The sequence below is a fragment of the Heterodontus francisci genome, chromosome 30 (genome assembly GCF_036365525.1).
Source record: "Heterodontus francisci isolate sHetFra1 chromosome 30, sHetFra1.hap1, whole genome shotgun sequence".
Classification (NCBI taxonomy): Eukaryota; Metazoa; Chordata; class Chondrichthyes; order Heterodontiformes; family Heterodontidae; genus Heterodontus; species Heterodontus francisci.
This window is the reverse complement of record NC_090400.1, coordinates 46,588,213-46,614,727: the sequence shown is the minus strand read 5'-3', so window position 1 is coordinate 46,614,727 and position 26,515 is coordinate 46,588,213. Positions and strand designations below refer to the sequence as shown.

General features: G+C 43.7%; 1 protein-coding gene across 2 annotated transcripts in view; it reads left to right on the top strand.

The window, feature by feature from the left end:
• The window catches only part of heatr6 (HEAT repeat containing 6), a 70,290-nt gene that overhangs the window by 11,316 nt on the left and 32,459 nt on the right, over positions 1–26,515 (top strand). The window contains exons 2-11 of one of the 2 annotated variants that reach the window (XM_068010494.1): positions 11,058–11,165; positions 14,210–14,350; positions 15,763–15,878; positions 17,616–17,730; positions 20,044–20,145; positions 20,531–20,671; positions 22,382–22,674; positions 23,280–23,457; positions 23,826–24,032; positions 24,589–24,688. In XM_068010494.1, coding sequence (XP_067866595.1) covers positions 11,058–11,165; positions 14,210–14,350; positions 15,763–15,878; positions 17,616–17,730; positions 20,044–20,145; positions 20,531–20,671; positions 22,382–22,674; positions 23,280–23,457; positions 23,826–24,032; positions 24,589–24,688 — 1,501 coding nt within the window. Of the gene's footprint in view, positions 1–11,057; positions 11,166–14,209; positions 14,351–15,762; positions 15,879–17,615; positions 17,731–20,043; positions 20,146–20,530; positions 20,672–22,381; positions 22,675–23,279; positions 23,458–23,825; positions 24,033–24,588; positions 24,689–26,515 lie in introns of those variants that run through there. The other variant, XM_068010495.1, reaches the window with a different exon arrangement.

Here is a 26,515-nt window from a genome sequence, read left to right as displayed (position 1 = left end):
TTGATTCTCTAGCCAGTGGAAAAGCACCTGGACAGGACGGCATTACCCCTGAAATAATCAAGAGTGCCAAACCTGCTATACTCTCAGCACTCCATGAACTGCTTTGCCTGTGCTGGGATGCAGGAGCAGTACCACAGGACATGCGCGATGCCAATATCATCACCCTCTATAAGAACAAGGGTGACAGCGGTGACTGCAACAACTACCGTGGAATTTCCCTGCTCAGCATAGTGGAGAAAGTCTTCGCTCGAATTGTTTTAAACAGACTCCAGAAGCTGGCTGAGCATATCTACCCTGAGGCACAGTGCGGCTTTCGAGCAGAGAGATCCACCATTGACATGCTGTTCTCCCTTTGCCAGCTACAGGAGAAATGCCGCGAACAACAGATGCCCCTCTACGTTGCTTTCATAAATCTCACCAAAGCCTTTGACCTCATCAGCAGGTGTGGTTTCTTCAGACTACTAGCAAAGATCGGATGTCCACTAAAGCTACTAAGTATCATCACCTCATTCCATGACAATATGAAAGGCACAATTCAGCATAGCGGTGCCTCATCAGACCCCTTTCCTGCACTGAGTGGCGTGAAACAGGGCTGTGTTCTCGCACCTACACTGTTTGGGATCATCTTCTCCCTGCTGCTCTCAAATGTGTTCAAGTCTTCAGAAGAAGGAATTTTCCTCCACGCAAGATCAGATGGCAGGTTGTGCAACCTTGCCCGTCTTAGAGCGAAGACCAAAGTATGGAAAGTCCTCATCAGGGAACTCCTCTTTGCTGATGATGCTGCATTAACATCCCACACAGAATAGAGTCTGCAGAGACTCATCGACAGGATTGTGGCTGCCTGCAACGAATTTGGCCTAACCATCAGTCTCAAGAAAACAAACATCATGGGACAGGGCATCAGAAATGCCCCATCCATCAATATCGGCGCCCACGCTCTGGAAGTGGTTCAAAAGTTCACCCACCTAGGCTCAACTATCACCAGTAACCTGTCTATGCAGAAATCAACAAGCGCATGCAAAAGGCGTCCGCTGCTATGTCCAGACTGGCCAAGAGGGTGTGGGAAAATGGTGCACTGACATGGAACACAAAGGTCCGAGTGTTTCAAGCCTGTGTCCTCAGTACCTTGTTCTACGGCAGCTAGGCCTGGGACAACGTATGTCAGCCAAGAGCGACGTCTCAACTCATTCCATTGTCACTGCCTCTGAAGAATCCTTGGCATCAGGTGGCAGGACCGTATCTCCAATGCAGGAGTCCTCGAGGCGGCCAACATACCCAGCATATACATCCTACTGAGCCAGCAGCGCTTGAGATGGCTTGGCCATGTGAGCTGCATGGAAGATGGCAGGATCCCCAAGGACGCATTGTATAGCGAGCTCGTCACTGGTCTCAGACCCACCGGCTGTCCATGTCTCCGCTTTAAAGACGTCTGCAAACGCGACATGAAATCCTGTGACATTGATCACATGTCGTGGGAGTCAGTTGCCAGTGATCGCCAGAGCTGGCTAACAGCCATAAAGGCGGGGCTAAAGAGTGGCGAGTCGAAGAGACTTAGCAGTTGGCAGGAAAAAAGACAGAAATGCAAGGAGAGAGTCAACTGTGTAACAGCCCCGACAACTAATTTTATCTGCAGCGTCTGTGGAAGAGTCTGTCACTCTAGAATTGGCCTTTATAGCCACTCCAGGCACTGCTCTACAAACGACTGACCACCTCTAGGCGCTGACCCATTGTCTCTCGAGACAAGGAGGCCAAAGAAGAATTAGAAGAGACCCCTAGTTCTAGATTCTCCCACATGGGGAAACAACCTTTCCACATCCACCCTGTCAAGACCTCTCAGGATCTTATATGTTTCAATCAAGTCACCTCTTACTCTCCTGAACTCCAGCGGATAAGTGCCTAGCCTGTCCAACCTTTCCTCATAAGACAATCCACCCATTCCAGGTATTAGTCTAGTAAACCTTCTCTGAACTTCCAATGCATTTATATCCTTTAAATAAGGAGACCAATACTGTACACAGTACTCCAGATGTTGGCTCACCAGTGCCCTGTATAGCTGACGCATAACCTCCCTACTTTTGTATTCAATTCCCCTCGCAATAAACGATAGCATTCTATTAGCTTTCACAATTACTTGCTGTACCTGCATACTTGCCTTTTGCGATTCATGCACTAGGACACCCAGATCCCTCTGCATCTCAGAGCTCTGCAATCTCTCACCATTTAGATAATATGCTTCTTTTTTAATCTTCCTGCCAGAATGGACAATTTCACATTTTCCCACATTATACTCCATTTGCCATGTCTTTGCCCACTCACTTAACCTATCTATATTCCTTTGTAGCCTCCTTTTGTCCTCTTCACAACTTACTTTCCTACCTATCTCTGTGTCGTCAGCAAATTTAGCAACCATACCTTTGGTCCCTTCATCCAAGTCATTTATATAAATTGTAATAAGTTGAGGCCCCAGCACTGATCCCTGCGGCACACCCCTCGTTACATCTTGCCAAGCAGAAAATGACCCATTTATGCCTACTCTCTGTTTCCTGTTAGCTAACCAATATTCTGTCCATGCCAATATGTTACCCCCTACATCATGAGCTTTTATTTTCCACAATAACCTTTGATGTGGTACCTTATCAAATGCCTTATGGAAATCTAAATACCCTACATCCACTGATTCCCCTTTATCCACAGCACATGTTATTTCTTCAAAGAATTCCAGTAAATTGGTTAAACATGATTTCCCTTTCACAAAACCATGTAGACTTTGCCTGATTACCTTGAATTTTTCCAAGTGCCATGCTTTTTTTTCTTTTTCTTTTGGGCCTCCTTATCTCGAGAGACAATGGATACGCGCCTGGAGGTGGTCAGTGGTTTGTGAAGCAGCGCCTGGAGTGGCTATAAAGGCCAATTCTGGAGTGACAGGCTCTTCCACAGGTGCTGCAGAGAAATTTGTTTGTTGGGGCTGTTGCACAGTTGGCTCTCCCCTTGCGCCTCTGTCTTTTTTCCTGCCAACTACTAAGTCTCTTCGACTCGCCACAATTTAGCCCTGTCTTTATGGCTGCCCGCCAGCTCTGGCGAATGCTGGCAACTGACTCCCACGACTTGTGATCAATGTCACACGATTTCATGTCGCGTTTGCAGACGTCTTTATAACGGAGACATGGACGGCCGGTGGGTCTGATACCAGTGGCGAGCTCGCTGTACAATGTGTCTTTGGGGATCCTGCCATCTTCCATGCGGCTCACATGGCCAAGCCATCTCAAGCGCCGCTGACTCAGTAGTGTGTATAAGCTGGGGATGTTGGCCGCTTCAAGGACTTCTGTGTTGGAGATATAGTCCTGCCACCTGATGCCAAGTATTCTCCGAAGGCAGCGAAGATGGAATGAATTGAGACGTCGCTCTTGGCTGGCATACGTTGTCCAGGCCTCGCTGCCGTAGAGCAAGGTACTGAGGACACAGGCCTGATACACTCGGACTTTTGTGTTCCGTGTCAGTGCGCCATTTTCCCACACTCTCTTGGCCAGTCTGAACATAGCAGTGGAAGCCTTACCCATGCGCTTGTTGATTTCTGCATCTAGAGACAGGTTACTGGTGATAGTTGAGCCTAGGTAGGTGAACTCTTGAACCACTTCCAGAGCGTGGTAGCCAATATTGATGGATGGAGCATTTCTGACATCCTGCCCCATGATGTTCGTTTTCTTGAGGCTGATGGTTAGGCCAAATTCATTGCAGGCAGACGCAAACCTGTCGATGAGACTCTGCAGGCATTCTTCAGTGTGAGATGTTAAAGCAGCATCGTCAGCAAAGAGGAGTTCTCTGATGAGGACTTTCCGTACTTTGGACTTCGCTCTTAGACGGGCAAGGTTGAACAACCTGCCCCCTGATCTTGTGTGGAGGAAAATTCCTTCTTCAGAGGATTTGAACGCATGTGAAAGCAGCAGGGAGAAGAAAATCCCAAAAAGTGTGGGTGCGAGAACACAGCCCTGTTTCACACCACTCAGGATAGGAAAGGGCTCTGATGAGGAGCCACCATGTTGAATTGTGCCTTTCATATTGTCATGGAATGAGGTGATGATACTTAGTAGCTTTGGTGGACATCCGATCTTTTCTAGTAGTCTGAAGAGACCACGTCTGCTGACGAGGTCAAAGGCTTTGGTGAGATCAATGAAAGCAATGTAGAGGGGCATCTGTTGTTCACGGCATTTCTCCTGTATCTGACGAAGGGAGAACAGCATGTCAATAGTCGATCTCTCTGCACGAAAGCCACACTGTGCCTCAGGGTAGACGCGCTCGGCCAGCTTCTGGAGCCTGTTCAGAGCGACTCGAGCAAAGACTTTCCCCACTATGCTGAGCAGGGAGATTCCACGGTAGTTGTTGCAGTCACCGCGGTCACCTTTGTTTTTATAGAGGGTGATGATGTTGGCATCGCGCATGTCCTGGGGTACTGCTCCCTCGTCCCAGCACAGGCATAGCAGTTCATGTAGTGCTGAGAGTATAGCAGGCTTGGCACTCTTGATTATTTCAGGGGTAATGCTGTCCTTCCCAGGGGCTTTTCCGCTGGCTAGGGAATCAATGGCATCACTGAGTTCCGATTTGGTTGGCTGTATGTCCAGCTCATCCATGACTGGTAGAGGCTGGGCTGCATTGAGGGCAGTCTCAGTGACAGCATTCTCCCTGGAGTACAGTTCTAGGTAGCGCTCAACCCAGCGGTCCATCTGTTTGCGTTGGTCAGTGATTATGTCCCCCGATTTAGATTTGAGGGGGGTGATCTTCTTGATGGTTGGCCCAAGAGCTCTCTTCATGCCATCATACATTCCTCTGATGTTTCCGGTGTCTGAGGCCAGCTGAATATGACTGCATAGGTGTTGCCAGTAGTCGTTTGCGCAACGCCTAGCTGTTCTTTGTGCAGTACTTCTGGCTGCTTTAAGTGCTGCGGATGTTAAATCGCTGGGGGCTTTCTTGTAGTTCAAAAGTGCAATGCGCTTAGCGGCTATGACAGGTTCCAGCTCTTCATTATGAGATTGAAACCAGTCTGCATTTCTCTTCGCACTTTTGCCGTAGGTGGTCAAAGCTGACTCATAGATGGCGTCTCTGATGTGGGCCCACTTGGTCTCAGCATCCCCTGTGGGAGTGTTTTGAAGGGCTGTTACAAGTGAATTTAGAAATTTTTGTAACAGCTGTGGGTGAGAAATTCTGCTCGTGTTGATGCGCGGGTGGCCCTTCTGCTTGGAATGATGCAACTTCTTTGGTCTGAGTCTAACCTTGCTGCACACCAGGGAGTGGTCGGTGTCGCAGTCCGCACTGTGGAAGCTGCGTGTGATTTGAACACTGTTTAAGGCGGCTCGCCTTGTGACAATGAGGTCTAGCTGGTGCCAACGACGTGATCTTGGGTGCCTCCATGAAACCTGGTGACAGGGTTTAGTGTGAAAGAACGAGTTGGTGATGCAGAGGTTATGATAGGTACACAACTCAAGCAGTCTCTGCCCGTTCTCATTCATCCTTCCAACGCCATAGCGCCCAAGGCAGGAGGGCCATGAGTCATGGTCGGCCCCAACCCTGGCATTAAAGTCCCCCAGCAGGAATAGGTGTTCGGTGTTGGGGATGCTGCTAATGATATGGAGTTGTTCATAGAATTGGTCTTTAGCTTCAGGTGCGGAACAGAGTGTTGGAGCATAGATGCTGAGTAGGTGTACTGGACTAGAGGTGGTGAGCAGTCGGATGGACAGTATGCGTTCCGAGCCATTTGAGGGAGGCTCTATCATGCTGAGCAAGGAGTTTCTGATGGCGAAGCCCACTCCATGCTGTCTTGGTTCTTCAGGATCCCTGCCCTGCCAGAAGAAGGTGTAGTCTTGCTCTGCTAGAGAGCCACTCGCGGGGAGGCGAGTCTCCTGAAGTGCTGCAATGTCCACATTGAGTCTACTGAGCTCGTTGTTAATGATGGCGGTCTTCCGAGAATCGTTGATTTGTGTAAGGTCTTCCGACAGGCCAGGACACATAGTTCTGACGTTCCAGCTTGCAAAGCGAAGGGCTGGTACCTTCTTTCCTTTTTTCATGTTGTTTGGTGCGGTGTATCAGTCCACCTTTCGGGCAATGACCCTGAGCTCCAAGCACCCATTGAAGCAGGCAGACTGTGGCGGGACAGAACCTTATTGACCAGGGGCTGCCCGGTTTGAGGCGGGCGGTAGCTGTCCAGTGAGGTGCAATGACCTCTCCCACCGACAAAGGCAACCCGTGGCGCCCAGTTTCTACGCCAATTTATCTGGACTTATAACCCGTAACTGCTGCCTTCCGTGTTGTTTCAGTCGCTGTGAGGCAACTATGGAGTGACCTCTCCATGGCGCATGCCTGGGCAAATTTATGGAGGTTGAGAGTTGCCCAGTCGTCAAAACCCCCCTCTCGGCCTTTCTGGTGGGGTCCAAAGGAGTGCAGGACACGACGTTTGGCACCAGTATGGCTGCAGGAACTGCCGGAAACATGCCAAAGGTGACACATGACCGCCTACGGGGTTCCGCTCCGGATTTTCTGTTCGGGTTTACTCCCTTAGCCTTGGTCTCTCCCGAGACGCCCACAAGGCAGTGGGGTTGTTGGGGCCCCTACACAGGTGTAGGATGGTGCCGGTGGGAGGAGGGGATGCAAGGGGGAGGGGTAGGGGAAGGGGGTGCGGGGTGAAGATGGTGCGAGGGGGGGGCGGGCTGGGACGGGGTTGTGAGGGGGTGAGCTGAGAGGGTGGAGCAGGGAAGGGGACGGGGGTGGGGGGGGGGGTGGAAGGGGGGTAAAGGGGGGGGGGGGTGGAATCTGGTGCAGGTAATAAGCCATTTCCTCAGTGCCCACCATCGACGTCCGGAAAGCTCATCCACGTCCTTCGGGAGGTGAAGCATCATTTGGCAGACTTAGAGGTGATTACATTTGCTAAGGGTTTTTTTTTTGCAGTGGTTTAAATAAAGGCATGCAGCATTGCCGACAGTGCGCTGCAGATGCTCTCCGAGCCATCTCCCGCGGGCGCTTTGAAGTTGCGGCCGGGGGGGGCCGTTCGTGGATGTTTTGGGTGTTCGGGGCACCTTTTCCCAGGACTTCTCTCGGGTCCCGCAGCTCCTTCTTCACCTCAATGGACTTACCGCATGCCGTGGCTGCAGACACTCTGGACTGTGAAGACAGCAGGATCGGAGATTAAAGTATCGGCAGCTGTTCTCGTCAGTTTCATCCGGATCAATTTCATTGAGAAAACAAAGAGCAGGTGTGGCTGGGGGAGGGCAGTGGGCCCAGGTAACATACACTAAGCTAACTGTTAACTTTTAGATAGGGCTAAAATGAACTGATTTAAAGAGCCAGGGGAATTTAAACAGTTTAAGAGGGCAGATTGGGGGAGAAAACGTTAGGGATGGGAGCAGATGGCCATGGATAGAGTTGAACAGCAAGGGAGCTTCCTAGGGAGCTTCCAGCCCAGGAGTGCCATGCTATAACGTCTTTAATAATAGCTTCTAACATTTTCCCTAAGACAGATGTTAAGCTAACTAGCCTGTAGTTTCCTGCTTTCTGTCTCCCTCCCTTTTTGAATAAATGAGTTCCATTCGCTATTTTCCAATCTAATGGAACCTTCCCCAAATCTAGGGAATTTTGGAAAATTAAAACCTCACTAACCACTTCTTTTTGGACACTAAGATGAAGTCTATCAGGATCCGGGGACTTGCCAGCCCGCAGCTCCAACAATTTGCTCAGTACCACTTCCCTAGTGATTGTAATTTTCTTGAGTTCCTCCCTCCCTTCTATTTCCTGATTTACAACTATTTCTGCGATGTTACTTGTATCGTCTATAGTGAAGATCGATGCAAAACACCTGTTCAATTCTTCTGCCATCTTCTTCTTTTTCCTTATTAATTCCCCAGACTCGCTTTCTATAGGACCAACTCTCACTTTGTTAACTCTTCTTAAAATATCTATAGTGTTACTTCCGAGGCAGAGGAATGTGCTGTTTTTCTAGTTCTGCTTTTCCACAGATCACAACATATATTTAAATTTTTCCCAGTTACCGATATGGTCAATCATAGACTATATTTTTTATCCCAGAATAAAAATACATCAACCAGGTTTCTTTAACAAGTAACAAAATTATCTGTTTATTATAAAACAATCTTAACCAGTAATGATGCAAATCATTAACACACAGATTGAAATATAAAAGTTCCCTTTTTATCTTAGCCCCTGACACACACTCACACATATACACTAGTTAACCAAAAAAAGAAATTTACTCTTTCAAGTTCTATTACAAAAAAAAAATGAAAAGAATACTTTGGCCGAATACTTGCTAATTCTTGAAGAAAAAAGAGACATATGGAAAGATGTCAGATGTCCTTTGTTTTGGTTTAGCATCTCAAATACGTGTAGACGACTGTCACTGGGATCTTCCTAGAACAGTTCTTGTCCGGTGACATTGAAGATCAGTTTGGGCAGGGTTTCTGGGAAAAAAATGCAGCAACAGGGGTTTCAGGCAGTTTCTTACACTTGCTTCTCAGTGCTTCTTAAAGAGATGGAAAATGTGGCAGCCTTTTCAAAGAGCTGGAACAGGCTGAGCTGGAGCTTGTCCTTGGCAGGTTGATTCTTTAACTCCTTTTCAAACCATTGTCCATATCCCAACTGCTATCCAAAGCAAAACCAAAAACATCTCAGGACTCAAGCCTTCTGACCCTGATAAATCTTGACCTGTCACTTCTTTGTAAACATCATTCCCCAAGTCAAAAATAAAACCCCTGCTGGGTAATTATCTGAAGACAGTTGCCTTCCAGTAAGGGCTTGCTTTTAGCACTCCATGATTCTTCCAGTAACGGTTGTTTACAAGCTCAGTCCAAAAGACCTCTGATGACCTCTTTTTAAAAAAAAAACAAAGTTTCAGCATCTATGGAATCTTTTCAGTTTTAAAACACACATCCTCATAATTTAAGAAAAAAAATGGCAGCACTCACAACAATAGAAACTCTTACTATCTGTTTTATGTTTCTAGCTAGCTTTCTCTCATACTCTAATTTTTCCCTCCTTATTAATCTTTTAGTCATTCTTTGCTGTTTTTTATATTCTGTTTAATCTTCTAAACTGCCACCCATCTTTGCACAATTATATGTTTTTTCTTTAAGTTTGATACTATCTTTAACTTTTTTAGTTGACCACGGATGGTGGGTCCCCCCACTGCCCCCCCTTGAAATTTTTCTTTCTCATTGGAATGTATTTATTCTGTGTATTCTGAAATATCCCCTTAAATGTCTGCCACTGCATCTCTGTTGACCTAACCCTTAACCTAATTTGACAGTTCACTTTAGCTAGCTCTGCTTTCATGCTCTCATAATTGCACTTGTTTAAGTTTAAAATACTAGTCTTGGACTCATTCTTCTCTCCCTCAAACTGAATGTAAAATTCAATCATATTATGATTGCTGCTACCTAGGGGCGCCTTCACTCTGAGGTCATCAATTAATCCTATCTCATTTCACAATACCAGGTCTAGTATAGCCTGCTCTCTGGTTGGCTCCAGAATATGTTGTTCTAAGAAACTATCACAAAAACATTCTATGAACTCCTCATCTAGGCTACCTTTGCCCATCTGATTCTTCCAGTCTATATGTAGATTGAAATCCCCCATGATTATAGCCTGACAAGCTCTCATTATTTTCTTCCTTTATACTCTGAAATTTGGGTACTTTCATCTCTGAGATTTTATTACATTATGGGGCTGGGTGGTTAGATTCTAATAATGATAATTGAATTATCATGTCTTTCATGCCAAAATATTTCAAAGTCATGCATGCTAGCAGTGCTTTTGTGGTGATGAATTGAAAGCATCATGCCAGAAAGGCATTGTGCAACCTTAAAAAGCACTGGTTTAGGTCTGATTTTTATTTTTTCCCTACAGCGTTTTTATTCCAGTACACTAACTAAGCATGGCAACCTCACTGAATAAGAACTGTTTCATTAAAAATACAAAAAAAAATTCACATCTATTTCTGGTCTTCATTTATTATTAAGGGTACATTTATATTTAACTGGGTTTTGAGAGAGTGATGCTGGACCTTCATTTGTGACTCAATATCCCTCCTTGTCTGGTGACGGTGTCTCATGGCAGACTGGTCAGAGGTGGTCAATTTGGAAAATGTACATCCAGTCTTCTACACATATACTGCCCAGTGTATATGTGCACATATATTGTCTGGTCCATAAGAGCATATACTGTACAAAGTATATGAACATATACTGTCTGGTGCCTCTGTTCTGCTAGTGGCTCGTTGGAGGATGCTAATTTAGAAAATGGAGAGTAAACTTTCTGTACACAAATGGAAAACCAGATCTCCATTCTTCAAATCAACCTCCTCCAACTGGACTATACTGGACCATTGAACACACTCACTGAGATATCCCTCTTCTGCTATGGTGGAAAGCAAATATTTTTTGCATTTAAAAAATGCCCTGGCTTGGAGAGGGAACATGCAATTGCATGATGATGCAAACCTGCATCCCAACATAAACACACTGGAACACTGAATGAGCTCAGGCATTTAGAATAACTGAGGAGTATCAGTGGCAAATCTGAGGAGTCAGCAGAAGGTGGGTTGTCACTGCTGCTGGCTAAATGGAAACCAGTAAATTTTACATTCTAAATGTCATTGCACTATAAGAGCTATGTGTCAAAGAAAATGATTAAGAGGATACCTTTGAAGTATTTAAGATAGTACTGATAGAGAATAATATCAGGAAACTGCAATTTAAATTATGACCTGGGAACATAGGTGCAAGCTGCTGAAAGGCAAATAATGGGAATCCTCTCAAAATTCTGCCAACAAAATGTAATCTAAAGGTGCAAGAAGCTCTTTATTGCAGTAATAATGTACAGGACAGATTGTTTAGTCAGGCCTTATCACAATTTCAGTAGGTTTCTGAATCTGTTTTGGTGCAAATTATAAATGACCCATCAACCTTGAGAATGAATAAATTGAACGCTCCATGAGCTGAAGGATGTGTTTTGAGAAATCTCATTGGTCTCATCTTTCTCTGGTCTTCTTTCCTTTGCAGCATGTGTGTTCCTTACTTGTCCAAGCCTGTCGACTTGTCCAGTTGAACCAGGAGCACCTTTTAAGCAAACTGTGTCAACTAATCCACCATCTGCTCAACCGCTTACAGGTATGAACTTAAATAAAACCTGCCGCTGCTATTTACAATATAATCCTAAACCTCCTTTTTTGCATTTAACTGTTTATAACTCTCTACCAACCACCCTCTTCTCAATTCCTTATACTCAGATATATTGCTGAAAATCTGTTTTATTGGAGACCGAGTAAATGCCAATATTATTCAGTTAATAGGAGTGAATGGAATGGATATAGTTATCCAAGGGATATGGAGCCAAGGTGGATGGATAGAGTTAGGATACAGATCAACCATGACCTCATTAATTGGCAGAACCAACCCAAGGGGCGGAATGAACTACTCCTATTCCTGTAATAGGAAATGGTGTTAGAGGGCTACCACGATGGTTTAGTTGGTAAATACACAACACAGTCATCCTGACATGCAAAGTCATGGATTCACTCTCCACTCTGTCTTGAATTGATTAATGTCTGCCATGGTGTTGGTAGTGGTTTACAATTAGACCCTGGGCTCAAGTGAAGAAAAAAAATAATCTGCTGCTGTGAACGTTGGAAAGTGTCTGTGCATGAATGTTAGGTAGGACATGATGGGACTTTGCTGCAGTGCCCTTTGCCTCCCCAACCACCCACTATAGTTTGTGCTTGAAACATGGCCATTTGATAGAAGTGTCTATCAGAAAGGTATTTGCAGAACTATATTCCAGCACAAGTTAGTGCTTTCTGGAGGTGTGCAGTAAGGGGTTATGAGGCTGCTCCCCGAGTTAAAAACAAAGACTGCAGAAAATTGGGCATTTAAATTTTAAATGAAGGCTACTGGGAGGAAACTCACAGAAGCTTATAGTAACTGGCATAGAAAAGTAAATGCAGAACACTACTACAACGGGTAAGGTCAGTAATCCTGCAGTTCCAGATAGGAGAATTCAGCTAAGTGAATAAGATCTGCAACTGTAAGCAGGCTACTAGACTTAATTGTACCCTGTAGTAAGATTTTATGCTTCCAAGAGTTGTTGCATTTAAAAGCATTGTCTATTCTGTTCAAAATGATGAGGGGTTTTGACAAAGCAAGTTAGGAAAAACTATTGTAACTGGTCAGTGTGTCATAGGAACAGGAGTACGTCATTCAGCCCCTCGAGTCTGTTCCATCATTCATTTAGATCATAGCTGATCTGTATCTCAATTCCACTTACCTGCCTTGGTTCCATATCCTTAATCCCTATCTCTTAATACCCTGTTATACTCCAGAAAGCCAGTTGGTGAAGGACAGTTCTGATGACAGGTCTTAGACCTGAAACGTTAACTCTGTTCCTTTCTCCACAGATGCTGCCAGACCTGCTGGGTATTTCCAGCACTTTCTGTTTTTATTGGTGAAGGATAGAACTGGAGCTAATCTTTACATAATTGTATAAGCATTTATTTACAGAGTTACACATTACAAGCGTGCACCTCCTAACCCAACAACCACAAATTCAGTCTACTCAGAGGGGCATAAGTGAATCCTTGGTTAATGCCACCACCTGCATACAATTAAACATAATTAATATACAGTTAACATAATCTTGCCTAACAAAAGTCTGTCAATCTCAGTTTTGAAATTTTCAATTGACTTAGCTTCAACAGCTTTTTGGGGGAAAGAGTTCCAAATTTCCACTACCCTTTGTGTGAAGCGCTTCTTGAAATCACCCCTGAATGGCCTGGTTCATATTTTAGGTTATGCAGTTATGCCTCCTTGTTCCGGACTCCTCCAGCCGAGGAAATAGTTTCTCTCTATCTATTTCTATCTACCCTATTAAATCCTTTAATCATCTTAAAAACTTTAATTAGATTACCCCTTAATCTTTGATAGTGAAGGAAATAAAAACCTAGTCTATGCAACCTGTCCTGCTAATTGAACCCATTTAGCTCCAGTATTGTTCTGGTGAATCTGTATTGCACTCCCTCCAAGGCCAATATATCCTTCCTGAGGTGCAGTGTCCAGAACTGAACGCAGTTACTCCAGATGGGGTCTGACCAGAGCTTTATATAACTGTATGATAGTATCCACCCCTTTGTATTCCAGCTCCCTCGAGATAAAGGCCAGCATTCCATTAGCCTTTTTAATGATATTTTGTACCTGTCCATTAGCTTTTAGTAATTTCTGTACATTAACCCCTAAATCTCTCTGCTCCTCCACGTTTCCTAGTTTCTTATGATTTAGGAAATACTCTGATCTATCTTTCTTAGATCCAAAGTGCATGACCTCATACTTCCCCACATTGAGCTCCATCTTTTTTTTCCCCATCTGCCACAGTTTTACCCAGTCATTTAATCTGTCAATCTCCTTTTTCAACTTTCTGCTTCATCTGCGCTACGTACTGTACCACCTAACTTAGTGTCGTTAGCAAACTTTGATGTACTGCTCTCTATTCCTCATCTAAGTCATTGATAAATACAAGAAAAGCTGAGGCCCTATTACAGAGCTGGCAGACACCAGTTACATCCTGCCAATTGGAGTACATGCCCATTATCCCTTCTCTCCGCCTCCTACCTCCTAACCAATTCACTACCCATGTCAATAGGTTGCCTCCACTGCCGTGCGCTTTCATTTTTGCAAACATCTCTTGTGTGGAATCTTACCAAATGCTTTCTAGAAGTCTATATAAATAACATTCATGAACTCTCCTTTATCTAACATGTTTGTAAAAAATTCAACTAGGTTAGTTAGACATGACTAACCCTCTACAAATCAATGCTGGCACTCTCTGATCAGTTCATATTTGTCTAAACGATAACAGTAACTAGAGAACATCATTCAAGGTCTTCCCCAAAGTGGGAGAATTTTTTTCTGTTACAAGCTATTAAGACATTGAATGCCCTAATAGAAACAATGGTGGAAGAATACACTCAGCTTTTAAAAGGGAAGTGGATTTTTAAAGATTTTTCTTTTTAAAGGTTTGGAGCAGGGATTAAGTGACTAGTTCTTCTAGAGAGCTGTCGTGTGTGCGATGGCTGGCCAGCCAGTCTGTTGCTCGGTGCAGTTGTTTGAGGGAGGATTGTTAGCCAAGACACTTGGAGAACTCATTACTTTTGCTGTGTGCCAAGGTGACTGTGGACGAGCAGAGCTTGGATCTTCTTCTCTCCTACTGCATCCGAGCGCTGCAGCAGTGCAACTCCTGGACTCACGTAGAAATACTACAGGCGGTGGCTGCTCTTGCCTACGGTAATGGACCACGGTGTCAAAAGGTAGGTTTGGGTTTTTTATTTAAGGGAAAAGATATGTTGCAGACCTCCTCTGCTGGTTAAGACAGTGTTGAGCAGAGCCATGTAGACCAGGCGAATTGCAGGTTTAATTCCTGATCTGTGCTAAGTGAGTCAAAGAGGGGCAATAAGGAGAAATTGTCTTGAACAACGAGTTGTCATGATCTGGAATGCACTATCTGAAAGGGCGGAGGAAGCAGATTAAGTAGTGACTTTCAAAAGGGAACTTGATATATAATTAAAAAGGAAAATAATTGCAGAGCTATGGGGAATGATGGGGCATGACTAATTGGATAGCTCTTTTAAAGAGCCTGCACAGGCATGAGGGGCCAAATGGCCACCTTCTGTGCTCTATGATTCTAAGAACACATTTAGAAGAGAGGGGAGAAATTTGACGAGATTTAAAAAAATTCAGATGCCAAGATTTTGGTTTACCTGTTCATTTTAATAATGAATGTTGAGTCAGTTTTCTGTGTTACCATGGAGATGGAAAAAGAAATTGAAAATCCTGGAAATCCACAATAAAGCCAGAAAATGCTGGAAATAAACAGCAGGTCTGTCAGCATCTGAAAAAAAAGTCAGGTTAATGTTTCAGGCAGAGACTATATATCTGAACTGAGCCTAATCAAAGGTGCCCAGAAAACTCACGACGCGGTCATACAGTCTGAAGTGGGCCGGAACCTCCATCCACTGCTTAATTCCCATGGTAACACTGTTCCAAATCCTGGGGATGGTGTCGTTTAGCTAAAAGGGCAGGTTCCCAGGTCTCTAGCCCTGTGAAGGCAGCAGAAACTCAGAGCAACACCCTGGTACTCTGAGAGGAGAAGTCCCAGACTGGATCAATAGGTTTAAAAAAAAAATTCCCTTGAACGAACAGGACTATTGAGAAATGGTGCAATATTGGAGCCTTCAGCAGACATACTGCTGCTGGGCCTATCGAGAGGTGATCCGGATAGCAGTCAAGGGAAGCCCAGCAGTTCTCCCAGACATACTCCCAAAACTGATGCCGGTGCATGAGAAGGGACAGGGGAAGACGTACTCGCATTCCAAATGTGGATTTTTTTGTGCAATCTAAATGGCATGGGAACTCAGTGGAACTGGATTCTGCCCCAAATTCTACCACGTCTGACAGAGTTCCTTGCCTTACCCTCCTCAGGGGACATATTTTCTACCTAGGTCTCCAGCCAAAATGGCAACCTGACCTTTCTGCTTGCAATGCTGACAGATTTGCTGCCCATTTCCTGCATTTCTAGTTTTATGTCTGCATCACTGTGATTTCAAGTACTTTTTTTCCCCCTTTTAACATGGTGCTGAAAGGTACACAGATCTGTAACTTGATTCAGTTAAGGATACTGACAGATTCGAGACGTGTGTTTTTATTTTGTATTTTCTTCCAGTTCCTTCCAGACCTGCTGGGAAAAAATGGAATCTTACTCCAGCTTAGCGCACCAACACAGCCAGATGTGGACCTGCGGAGGGCCGCTGTGTACTGCATGGCCAATCTCTGTCTTGGGTAGACTTTCAAATCTTAAACAATTTGATGCAGGTTAATTTGTAATTTAACAAACATCAAACCCTTAAATCCCCTATTTTTCTCACGGCCTGTGCTATTTTAGGCAATGGAAGGGCAAACGGAAGGAAGGAAGGGATAGAATTTAGGGGAGTTTCTTCTCCAAAGTCTGCTTCTCCCTAGTTGCCTGACAGGAGATGAATTTTTAGCAGAATGAAACAGCCTGTTTGCCACAGAGATTTTCTTGGGATGTGTGTGTCGCTGGCAAGTCCAGCAATTACTGCCCGTTCCTAATTGTCCTTGACAAATGAGTGCCTTGCTAGGCCATTTCAGAGGGCAATTGCGAGTTGACCACATTGCTGTAGGTCTGGAGTCACATGTAGGCCAGACCAGGTAAGGACGCCAGATTTCCTTCCCTAAAGGACATTAGTGAACGAGGTGGGTTTTTACGACAATCGATGATAGTTTCATGGCACCATTACTGAGACTAGCTTTCAATTCCAGATTTTTATTAATTAATTGAATTTAAATTCCACCAGCTACTGTGGTGGGATTTGAACTTGTGCCCCCAGGGCATTAGCTTGAGCCTCTGGAATACTTGTTCAGGTACATTACCACTACACCACCCTCTTCCCCGCGCCCCCTCCCCCACCCCCCAGATTCACTGCTCTGACCTGTCAAAGTGTGATTTTTTTTCTTCCATCTAGTGGTCAAGCTGGAGAATTGTTTCGACCCACAGCCAAGTTTCTTGGAATTTAAAATTAGACTTTTCTGCCCATTGACTACGAAATGATGGCAGGTTTTGTAATTTCTGGGCATGCCAATTTGGTATTTTTTATTTTATTTTATTTTATTTATAATTTATGGGGTGTGGGCATCAATAAATGGTATCCATTTATTGTCCATTCCTAATTGGTGTTGAGAAAGGGGTGGTGAGCTGCTAGCCTTGAACCACTGCAGTCTGTATGGTGTAGGTACACCCACAATGCTGTTAGGGAGGGAGTTCCAGGATTTTGACCCTATGGCGAGGAAGGAATAATGGTATGTTTTCAAGTCAGGATGGTGTGTTCTTGGAGGGGAACTTGCAGGTGGCGGTGTTCCTATGCGCCTGCCACACTTGTCCTTCTAGGCGTTGGAGATTGCAAGTTTGGGAAGTGCTGTTGATCAAACATTGGCGAATTGTTGCCGTGCAACTCATAGATTGGACAGACAGTAGCCAGGGTGCACCAGTGCTGGAAGGAGATTTCACCAGTATGCTTTGTGTTGACGGGGTTAGAAGATACACCTATAGCAATCAATATGTATCATCATTCCTTAAAAATTTAGTTCAACTTTGCCCATGTAATGAGATGGAGATCAGGCAGCACACAGTACTGCCTTGTATTCCAGCCCTACACAACCCCACTCCCCCACCACCTCCACCATCTGACACACGATAGAAACACCTTTCAAGGCTGAGGAACCTTGGGCCCTGGATATTCATGGCAGTTGGCAATAGCAAATTAGACAGATTTATCTCTGCTGTCATTGCCAGCTACACACCTAAGTTGTCAGCAGCATGAGCATAATATAAAAGTACTTGAAACCATTCTCCTATTTTAGGAAGGGAGGACTATATTCACACACAATGATTGCAGTAGGATTATTATAAACTGAGAATGTATATTGGTGATATATGCAAGCTGCTAATACATAATGCACTAATAATATTTATGAATTTCTTCAATTTCTTGCTGATAGTGTACCTGGACAGCCTTACCTGGAGGAACAGTACAAAACTGTGTCTCTGCAGACCTTTCTCATTGTGATGAGGAACCCGAAGTCTCCTGAGGTCGATGATGTTATGGTTTGTAAGGTAAATAGCCAGTATTTATCTAAGGGAACTGTTACAATTTACTTTTGAGTTTAATGCCTCATCATGATAGCAAGATTGTGGGGTTAAGTCCCACTTCAGAGACTTCAGCACATAATCCGAGCTGACACTCCCAGTGCAGTACTGAGGGACTGCTGCACAGTAGGAGGTGTCATCTTTCTGATGAGATGTTAAACTGAGGCCTTCATTGCATTTTAAGGTGGATGTAAAAGATTCTGTGGAATGATTTGAAGAAGAGCAGTGGCATTCTTCCTGGCTAACATTTATCCCTCAACCAACACCTAAAATGGATGATCTGGTCACATTTTATTGCTGTTTGTGGGAGCTTGCTGAACAAAAATGGCTGCTGTGGTTCGTACATTACAACAGCAAGTAAACTTCAAAAGTACTTTATTAGCTGTAAAGCGCTTTATGTTGTCCTGAGGTTGTGAAAGCCATATATATACATATATATGCAAGTCTTTTTTCGTTATGCCAGAGATTATTAGCTCTCCATACAGGAAATCACAGGCAAGAGCCAGCAATGAGTGTGGAAGCTCATGTCTGTGCTCTCAAGACATTCACAATTTAATGGCCAGAAGCAGAGCTCATGGTGCCCAGATTATGATTCATAGTCGGCGACAGCCTGTTTTATAACATGGGTGTTGCTAGCTGTGAATTGTATTCTGTAGCTATCAGTCTCTGGCAAGTAGCACAGCATAAATGGTTAAGCTTCTTAACATCATTTTAAAAAATATGTAAAAATAACAAAATTATTTGTTAACCCTGCTTTCATAGAACTCTCCCTGTGGCAAAGCTGTCCAATGACCAAGGAGCTGACTGCTGGGAGGTGGCTGGGCCTCTGAGTATTTCCTCCATTTCACTGGGGATGTTAACCTGAACTCTGCTCATTGCTTCAATATGAGAGTTTTGCAGGGACTGAGCTCACTATAGGATAAATTGTGGGCCTGAGCCAGCATTGCAGTGTCTCAGATTTGCCAACTAAGTTAACTCCCTTGCTTTGTATTCACTTCTACTCAGAAATCAGGCCACTATGTTTCCATTCCCATAGATTGAGGAAAGTGCCCCTGATGCGATGAAAAGCCTGTAATGCACAATAATGTTCCAAAGTGTATCATGTGGATGCTGATATGCACAAGGACTTTAACCACGGAATTTGTTATTAAACAAAGTTATGCAGTATGGGTGGACAGAAAAAGCAACTTTGTCTAGGAGTGAGCAAGACCTTACAAGTCATAAAGTCATGACTGGGTTAAGTTGTTCCTCACAGTTGATGATTGTGCACTCAGCCTGTTAAGCACAAAGCAATTTGAGAAAGAATGTAGTTGTAATTGTGTCATCAATCTCTTTTGTGCACATACAAAATTTTGACCGCTTGTGAAGAGCAGCTCAGTGGACTGCACCAAAGCTTAGCTGGTTAAGGTTTGGAATAAAAGGCATACGGATGGAGAAAGCCCCAGCGGGTGTGTGTGCATGTGTGTGAATGTATGTGTGTGTGCATATGTGTGTGTATGTGTGTCTCACACAGAGAATAGCAACTTGGAACAAGAAGGTCTCTGGTACCAAATTGAGCTGTCCATTCAGTGTCTTTTGGAGCTTAGCCGAGTTGATGATGGCCGTTAGTAACCCCAATGTTCTCCACAAACTTTGCAATCTGAATTTCCAGTGTACACTAAAGGAAATTGAAAGAGATAAAAAGGGAGTTTGTGGTTTACACCATTTTGCCTTGTGAAAAAGAGTATTGGTTATCAAGAGTTGTGTGAGCCTGATCTTTTCCTTGTCCAATATCCACAATATGTGCACTTTCTAAGAGGGTTCAGTGGAGAGCGATCAGGAGTCGTAAACATGACGTTTTTATTGCCACTTGCTCGTCTGTGTTTATATGGACTAGTATCACACCATGTGATGCATCTATCCATTGAGACACTAAAAGGAGCCTGAAAGCATTTCTATCGAGACTTTTTAAGCAGGAGATTTTTGTGGACTTTTCTCATTTTTCTCTCTGCAGGCCTTGAGTCTCTGACATCTACCAGAAATGGATCGGTGGCCTGGTGATTTTTGTTCTGATTTTTCACTCCCCTCAGTGGACTGGTGCCTGGTCTCTCACAATAGCATAACTAAGATTTGGAATGTAGCACTGTTGGCATTGACTATATGTTTCCCAGTGCCCTGACACCACATATTAGTCCTCCAACTCACCATTCCACTGTACTCCATCTCTCGTATCTAAATGGAGATTCTGAATCCTATATATTCATTGGTAGACAAATTATTTGGTTGTAATTCTTGTTTCAGTTGTTGCAAAATGCATTGAAGGGCATCCATTCCATTCTGAATGCGGGGAGAATTAATCTGGCACAAACCGACCAACTGGGGACTCTCCTGGCAGTTGTAAAGGTAAATGGATGTAAATTAACAAAAGTATGGCATTGTTTTATGGCCTGACTCTGGTTGAACAACTTCTTTATAAACAGAGAAGATAAATCGAGAGAAGAATCATTTCTGGTCAGTACTTGCCCACACAACATGTCCTTTGTTTAATTACATGATTTAAACAGAAGCCTTATAACCATAGTGAAACTGACACATTGGAGTGACCCAGGGAACCTCTGCAGTCTCAACTGGAGTTTGGAGTCTCCTGAGAGACTAATCATAGGGCGTCTGTTTTACATCCAACCTCTGTTGAATGTTAGCAAAGTGAAGTATAGGTTGTTGTGCGCTTCACAGTTACTGTATCTCCTAACTTAAGTGTCTTATTTCTCTTCTATTTATTTCTTCCCAGACATACATGTTCTATGGTTTTCCAGGTGTGAACATTGAAGTTTCTGCTGTTCTTTACCCAGCCCCTCTGCCCCAGTATGAAGGTAGCTCCCCCACTAAGGAACAAACAGAAGGTGCTATGAACTCTTCAAAGCAAGTGGGGGTAATAACATATTTTCAATAATATTATTAAGGATGAAAGACGTTGCAAATCTTGAGATATCTTTGTTAGTCTAACCAAGTGGCACTTGCTGCGCTGGAGCTCCATGTTGTAAAGCAGTAACACATCAAGATTGGTAATTTTAATTGCAGGTGATGGTGTAAAATGGGTGATATTGAATTGGCTGCCTATTATAAACCCAGTCCAATTTTCTGTTTTACTTCAGTGGAGTGGAGAATTGGTTGTGGTGTATATTGGCCAGCTAAAACAGTATCGCCCCTTTTACACTATCGCTGATAATTAAAATTACTCCCAAAGTTTCAGAAGATGTGTTGAACCACAAGGGTGACGTCTGAAACATGCCACCAAAAACAGTGGTCATTCATCCCAGTGCTGATTATGAGATCTCACTGTGTGCGAAATGGCTGCTGTGTGTGTCTATATAATCAGTGCTGCACTTTAAAGTCGTGTGTTGTATGTGAAGCACACTGAGAAACATGGTAAGGTGCTACATAAACAGCGTTTCCTTTCTCTTGAATGACGTTTCCTGGACCCCAGTTGTGTTAAGTAGAAGCTGTGGGGAGGGGTGTTTTACAAGTTTATATTCCATTGGTGTGTGTCATGATGCCCCTAAATGGAGAGCATCCTGCAATTCAGTCCTGTAATTTCAACCAATGTTGTGTCTGGTTTTACTTTTCTGGGAGCAGCTTCCCCTATGCCAGTGTTACTAATTCGAAAGGTCACAGGTGGCTGTAAAGGACATGTTTAGGACAGACATCAAGAACTGTAAGGATGAGATCAAATGGTCCAAAGAGCTTTCTTTATCCAAACCTGCCTTGTAAGGTGAAGCACAGGCAGGCTGCAGGTGGCCCAAGGCCTATTATGAGTGTCAGTGCTGTCTACTTTTCTTTGTGGTATTCCAACAGGGAGTAATCCCTTCTGTTTCCTTGAAGGTAGAATTGAGCTGGGTTCCTTTACTTATCCCATCCATCAGTTTTCATTATGTAAATAACTGGAAGGATTGTAAGCTGTCAGCTTTGAATTTCTCCCTCAGTTGTTTGATTTCTTGATGTGTGAAGTTTAATTGAACTGTCAGCCAATGCGTGTACTATTTAAGATGTCTGTCAGAAGAAGTACGGTGTGAAAATTGATAAAATTAGAACAGCATGTTTATACTCACACAAAAAATCAACATGAAATTGGAGCTGAAGTTGTTGTCATTGAGTAATTCTGCTCCACAAGTGATGTTAGAGCTCACCCAATGACTCAGTGGGCAAGTGCACCAGCTAGTGCCCAACTAAACGCGACAGACAAGGAAGATCCCAGATTTGTGTTGCGTTAGCTGATCTCAACCGAAGACACTAGAATTGACTTTGAAAAGCCTGGGCTAGGGGAAGGAGGAAAATCAGTCTGGGTTCTCATTGAGGATGCAGTCTACCTATCAATCCCACCAAGTTGAACAGGCCCCTGATGCTTACTGTCAGGTCTCATAAATGAAGAATGGCCACACTGAGGGTTGCTTGTGCCCATGAAACCATTTCCCAGCCTCCAAGAAAGGAGGATGAGAACTAGGGAAAAAAAAGCTGCATTTTACTTTCCAGCTGAAGAATAGAGTTTTGATTAGGAAATATGTTTAGGGAAGGAAGGTCGATCAGACACAGGGAGTGTTGCTTTTTTAAAAGTATGCATTTTTAATTTTCTGTTCTTTAAAAGCATAGAAAAAAGAAATCTCGATCCAAAAACAAGAAGGAACAATTGGAGGAACAAAAGGAAGACCAGAGAGATACAGCACAGCCAGAACTGCTCCATGGACCAGAGAGTGGAAGGCAGAAAGGAGGGGACTCAACTTTCAGCCTCCTCCAGGGACCAAAGAAGTATTCTGATAGGACAGTGCCTTCTTTGGATGGAAAAGATTCTTCAAATTCCTTCTATCCCAGCTGGAAAAAAATAAATAGTTCTGACTCTGAGTATTCAGATACTGAGGGAGGAATCCAGAGCAAACTGAGGTGAGTGTTGATTGATTTGTTTGGTGTTGATTTGACATCCAAAATGTTCTTGTATTGCTGGCATGGACTCAATGGGCCAAATGGCCTCCTTCTGTGCTGTAACTGTATCACTGAACGTCCTACTTGGTTTTCAACTTGTAAGTAAGTCAAATGCTGTCATTTCTGTATAAAAGATCTATAAGCTTTCTGGAGTTAACCTTTAGACAGAATTAGAAATGTACAAAGAGCTGTCATATGCAATCTGTGGCAACTGCATAATTATGAATATTTAGCATAAAAATGCACTGTCGTGTTCTGTCGAATTAAAGCCAGTTGCTGGCCATGGCAGTGGAGCCTTGATTACTGAGTGGTAGTTGCTGAATTTGGAGTGCTACTTTAAGCTAATGATTAAAATCAGCGGGGCTACTTTTCACCTTTACTTTCCTGACAAGGAGCCATGATATACCAAACAATTCAGAGCATTGTGCTTCTGAATTCCCAGCATGTGCTCTATGGAGCTTTCCAGCAGTCAGTATCTTTAGGAGAGGAGGAGGTGTAAGGGGGAATAATAGAAGGGGGAGGAAATAAAAGAAATGTATTCCTACAATTTTCCTTTCTGATTATAGATTATTTCAAGCGAAAGTCCGCCAGGGGGCTTTGGCGTGCTTCCTTTCAACTATAAAATCAATAGAGAAGAAAGTTCTGTATGGCTACTGGTCATCATTCATTGCAGATGCCCCCGGCATTGGAAGCCCACAAGCTGTGTCTTTGATGACCATTGCTTTGAAAGATCCATCACCAAAGGTAAGGGATCTGCATGTCTTTCTGTTAGACAACAATATGATTTGTTTTGGAATTTATTTTCTGTATTGCCTTCACATCCTGGAGTTTGAATCCAGTCCCAAGTTAAATCCCAAGATGTGAAGAAACAATGGGATCAGTTAATTTCACACTGACTGTTGTTGTTTCATTGTGGGATAAATTCTAAATCAGAAGATTAAAGCCTGTTCATATCAGCAACTAGATATAGATACAAGTTGATGGGAATGTTGATTTAAATATTATGTGTGCCCCCTGAGGGTACATGTTACAATTCTGCGTGGCCTGCAGGCAAAAGTTTGGACACGGCAGAACTAGATAAAGGGATGAAGTACTATTTTTGTGTGTGTCAGGTCCGTGCTGGTGCTCTGCAAGTCTTATCGGCCATGTTGGAAGGATCTAAGCAATTCCTGTCTGTCGCAGAAGACACCAACGATCACCGGAGAGCCTTCACACCTTTCTCTGCAACCTTGGCTTCCAGCATCCGGGAGCTTCATAGATGCCTGCTGATTGCCCTAGTGGCAGAATCCTCCCCACAGACACTAACACAGATAATCAAGGTAAAGCAGATCTATTCCTTTTACAACCAGGAGCACTTACTCATTATTCATCTTTCAGAACTTAACTTCACAAATTCCCACGTTGGTTTTGACTGCAGTATATATTGCATTTGTCTCATTTGGAAGATTTGGCTTGAAGAAACCCTCCTGTGATGTAAAGGTCTGTATTTTACCCATTGATGTGGGTCAACATTTGTGTTTTGCTCTGGTATACATTGGCACTTCCATTATCTGTTAGCATTTCCACCTGGCAGAGCCTTTGTGAAGATGTTGGCAATTGTACATCCCGACCAGCAGACACCCACCTACATGGCTGTATTTCATCCTTTTTTTGGTGTATAATTGTTGGATTATCTCAGCAGTAGTATGCTCACCTCTGAGTCAACAGGTATGGGTTCAAGTCTAAATCCATGACTTGAGCACATAATCTCGGATTCAGTGTAGTTCTGAGAGTGCCAAATTGTTGGAGATGCCACCTTTCAGATTAAATATTTAGCTGAGGCTCTTATCATTAATGTTTTGACCTCCAATTTTTTTCCTATTCTTTTTGAATCAGTGCCTTGCTAATTTGGTAACTAATGTGCCATACAATCGCCTCAAACCTGGACTGCTTACCCGTGTTTGGAACCAGATTAAACCGTACAACCACCGCAGAGGTTTGTGTATCTATTTATCTGCATGCTAGTAGATCTCCACAGTGTTGCTTGTGGGGCAAGAAGTAGAGGCTTAGAGGCAAGTAGGAAAGTTGGGCTAAGGCAGGAAAGAAAGAAGGAACTATTAGTTATATAGCGTTTTCACGACCTCAGGATACCAGAAAGTGCTTTACAGACAATGGAGTACTTTTGAAGTTTAGTCACTTTTGTAATGTAGGAGAGAAAGGCAGAAGGCTCGTGGACAAAAAGTAGGCTGAGAAGGAGAGGTAGAAAATGAAAGAGCAGCAGATCAGATGTGGAATTAAGTTAGGACCTTTAGCTTTTTTCTGTGTTTTTCTACCTTCCCTGGGGAATTCTTAAGATGGCTGAAAGGGAGTTCAAAAGTTTGTTTTTATCCTCTAGTATCTGGTTGTTTTATCACAGTAGAAACAGCGACACAATCAGAAAACTGGGACAGGAGCCTACACTGAACCAATTGTTTCAGACACAGAAAAATGCTATTATATATATACAGTCAAAAGAAATAAATGTAGACCTCCTTCCCCAGCCCTTCACCATCAATTACCATATGTATTTCTGGCTGGTATTTTGGATTTTATCCTTATTATTTTTCTTGCTATCTTAATGTTCTGCATCATTCCCTGCTTGAGATAGTGGGCAGATGATCTACTCCCAGGCCTCAACCAATCCCGCCCTCTAACTGACTGCTGGAATCTGAGTGCATCTTTGGTCATTTTCAATTTTTATTTTCCTCTTTCTCCTTCATATAGTTTGCACCAGCTATATTCAGGGCAGCTCAATTTTGCATATGCAAATGACCTGTTTCAGGCACAGGCACTGGATATCTCATGCTCAGCCTTTACCAATATGGTGGGTGATGCACATACGGTGCACAATGAGCATGTGTGCCCTGACATGTTGGATGTTTAGGTACTCATTTTGCACTGGAAAATCTTGAACGGCGTCATTGAATTTCTCAGCTGCTGACTCTTGCCATGGTATGGTTCTGTGGCTATCAGGTGACTTATGTGACCGTTTTTTATGTGAGTAGACACCAAGGGTAAGCAGATGATTTGATCATGGGGATGCAGTTCTCACTTTCCTAGAGTCATAGAGTCATACAGCACAGAAACAGGCCCTTCGGCCCATCATGTCTGTGCCGGCCATCAAGCACCTATCTACTCGAATCCCATTTTCCAGCACTTGGCCCGTAGCCTTGTATGCCATAGGGTTTCAAGTGCTCATCTAAATACTTCTTAAATGTAGAGGGTTCTTGCCTCTACCACCCCTTCAGGTAGTAGCATGAGTTTCTGGATAGTGATTAGAATGGGGACCCTGGCTGATTTTCCTTTTTTTTTTGAGGTCCTTCCTAGTCCAGGTGCACAGACGACAAATGTTGTGTCCCTACCACCGGCCTAGTCTGGACTATGGAGGCAAAACCCAACAAATTAACCTGGGTTTCTGCTAATGCCCCCTACCTAATGCCTCCTACTGAGAAGCGTACGTGTGTAGATGTTGGACATTGTCGGACTTAGCTGAGATTTCCCCTTGGTCAAATAGCCAAATATCAAGACTCCCACAGTGTCAGTGGCTACTTGTATGAGGTACCAGAGATTTGATCTGAAACCTGCCTGGTCTGGACGGGTCAGTATCACACCGGGTGGTGCCTTTACCCATTGAACTATTGTAGAGCTGACATTGACCAAGTTATCATTTGTATATCAGAGTTCTACAGTCAGTCACAAACCTTGATTCTGTCTCCAATTTTGGGAAAGCTGATTGATGTCAGTATTTTTAATCTTAAGTACCATTGTGCGTTTTTTTCCCTTT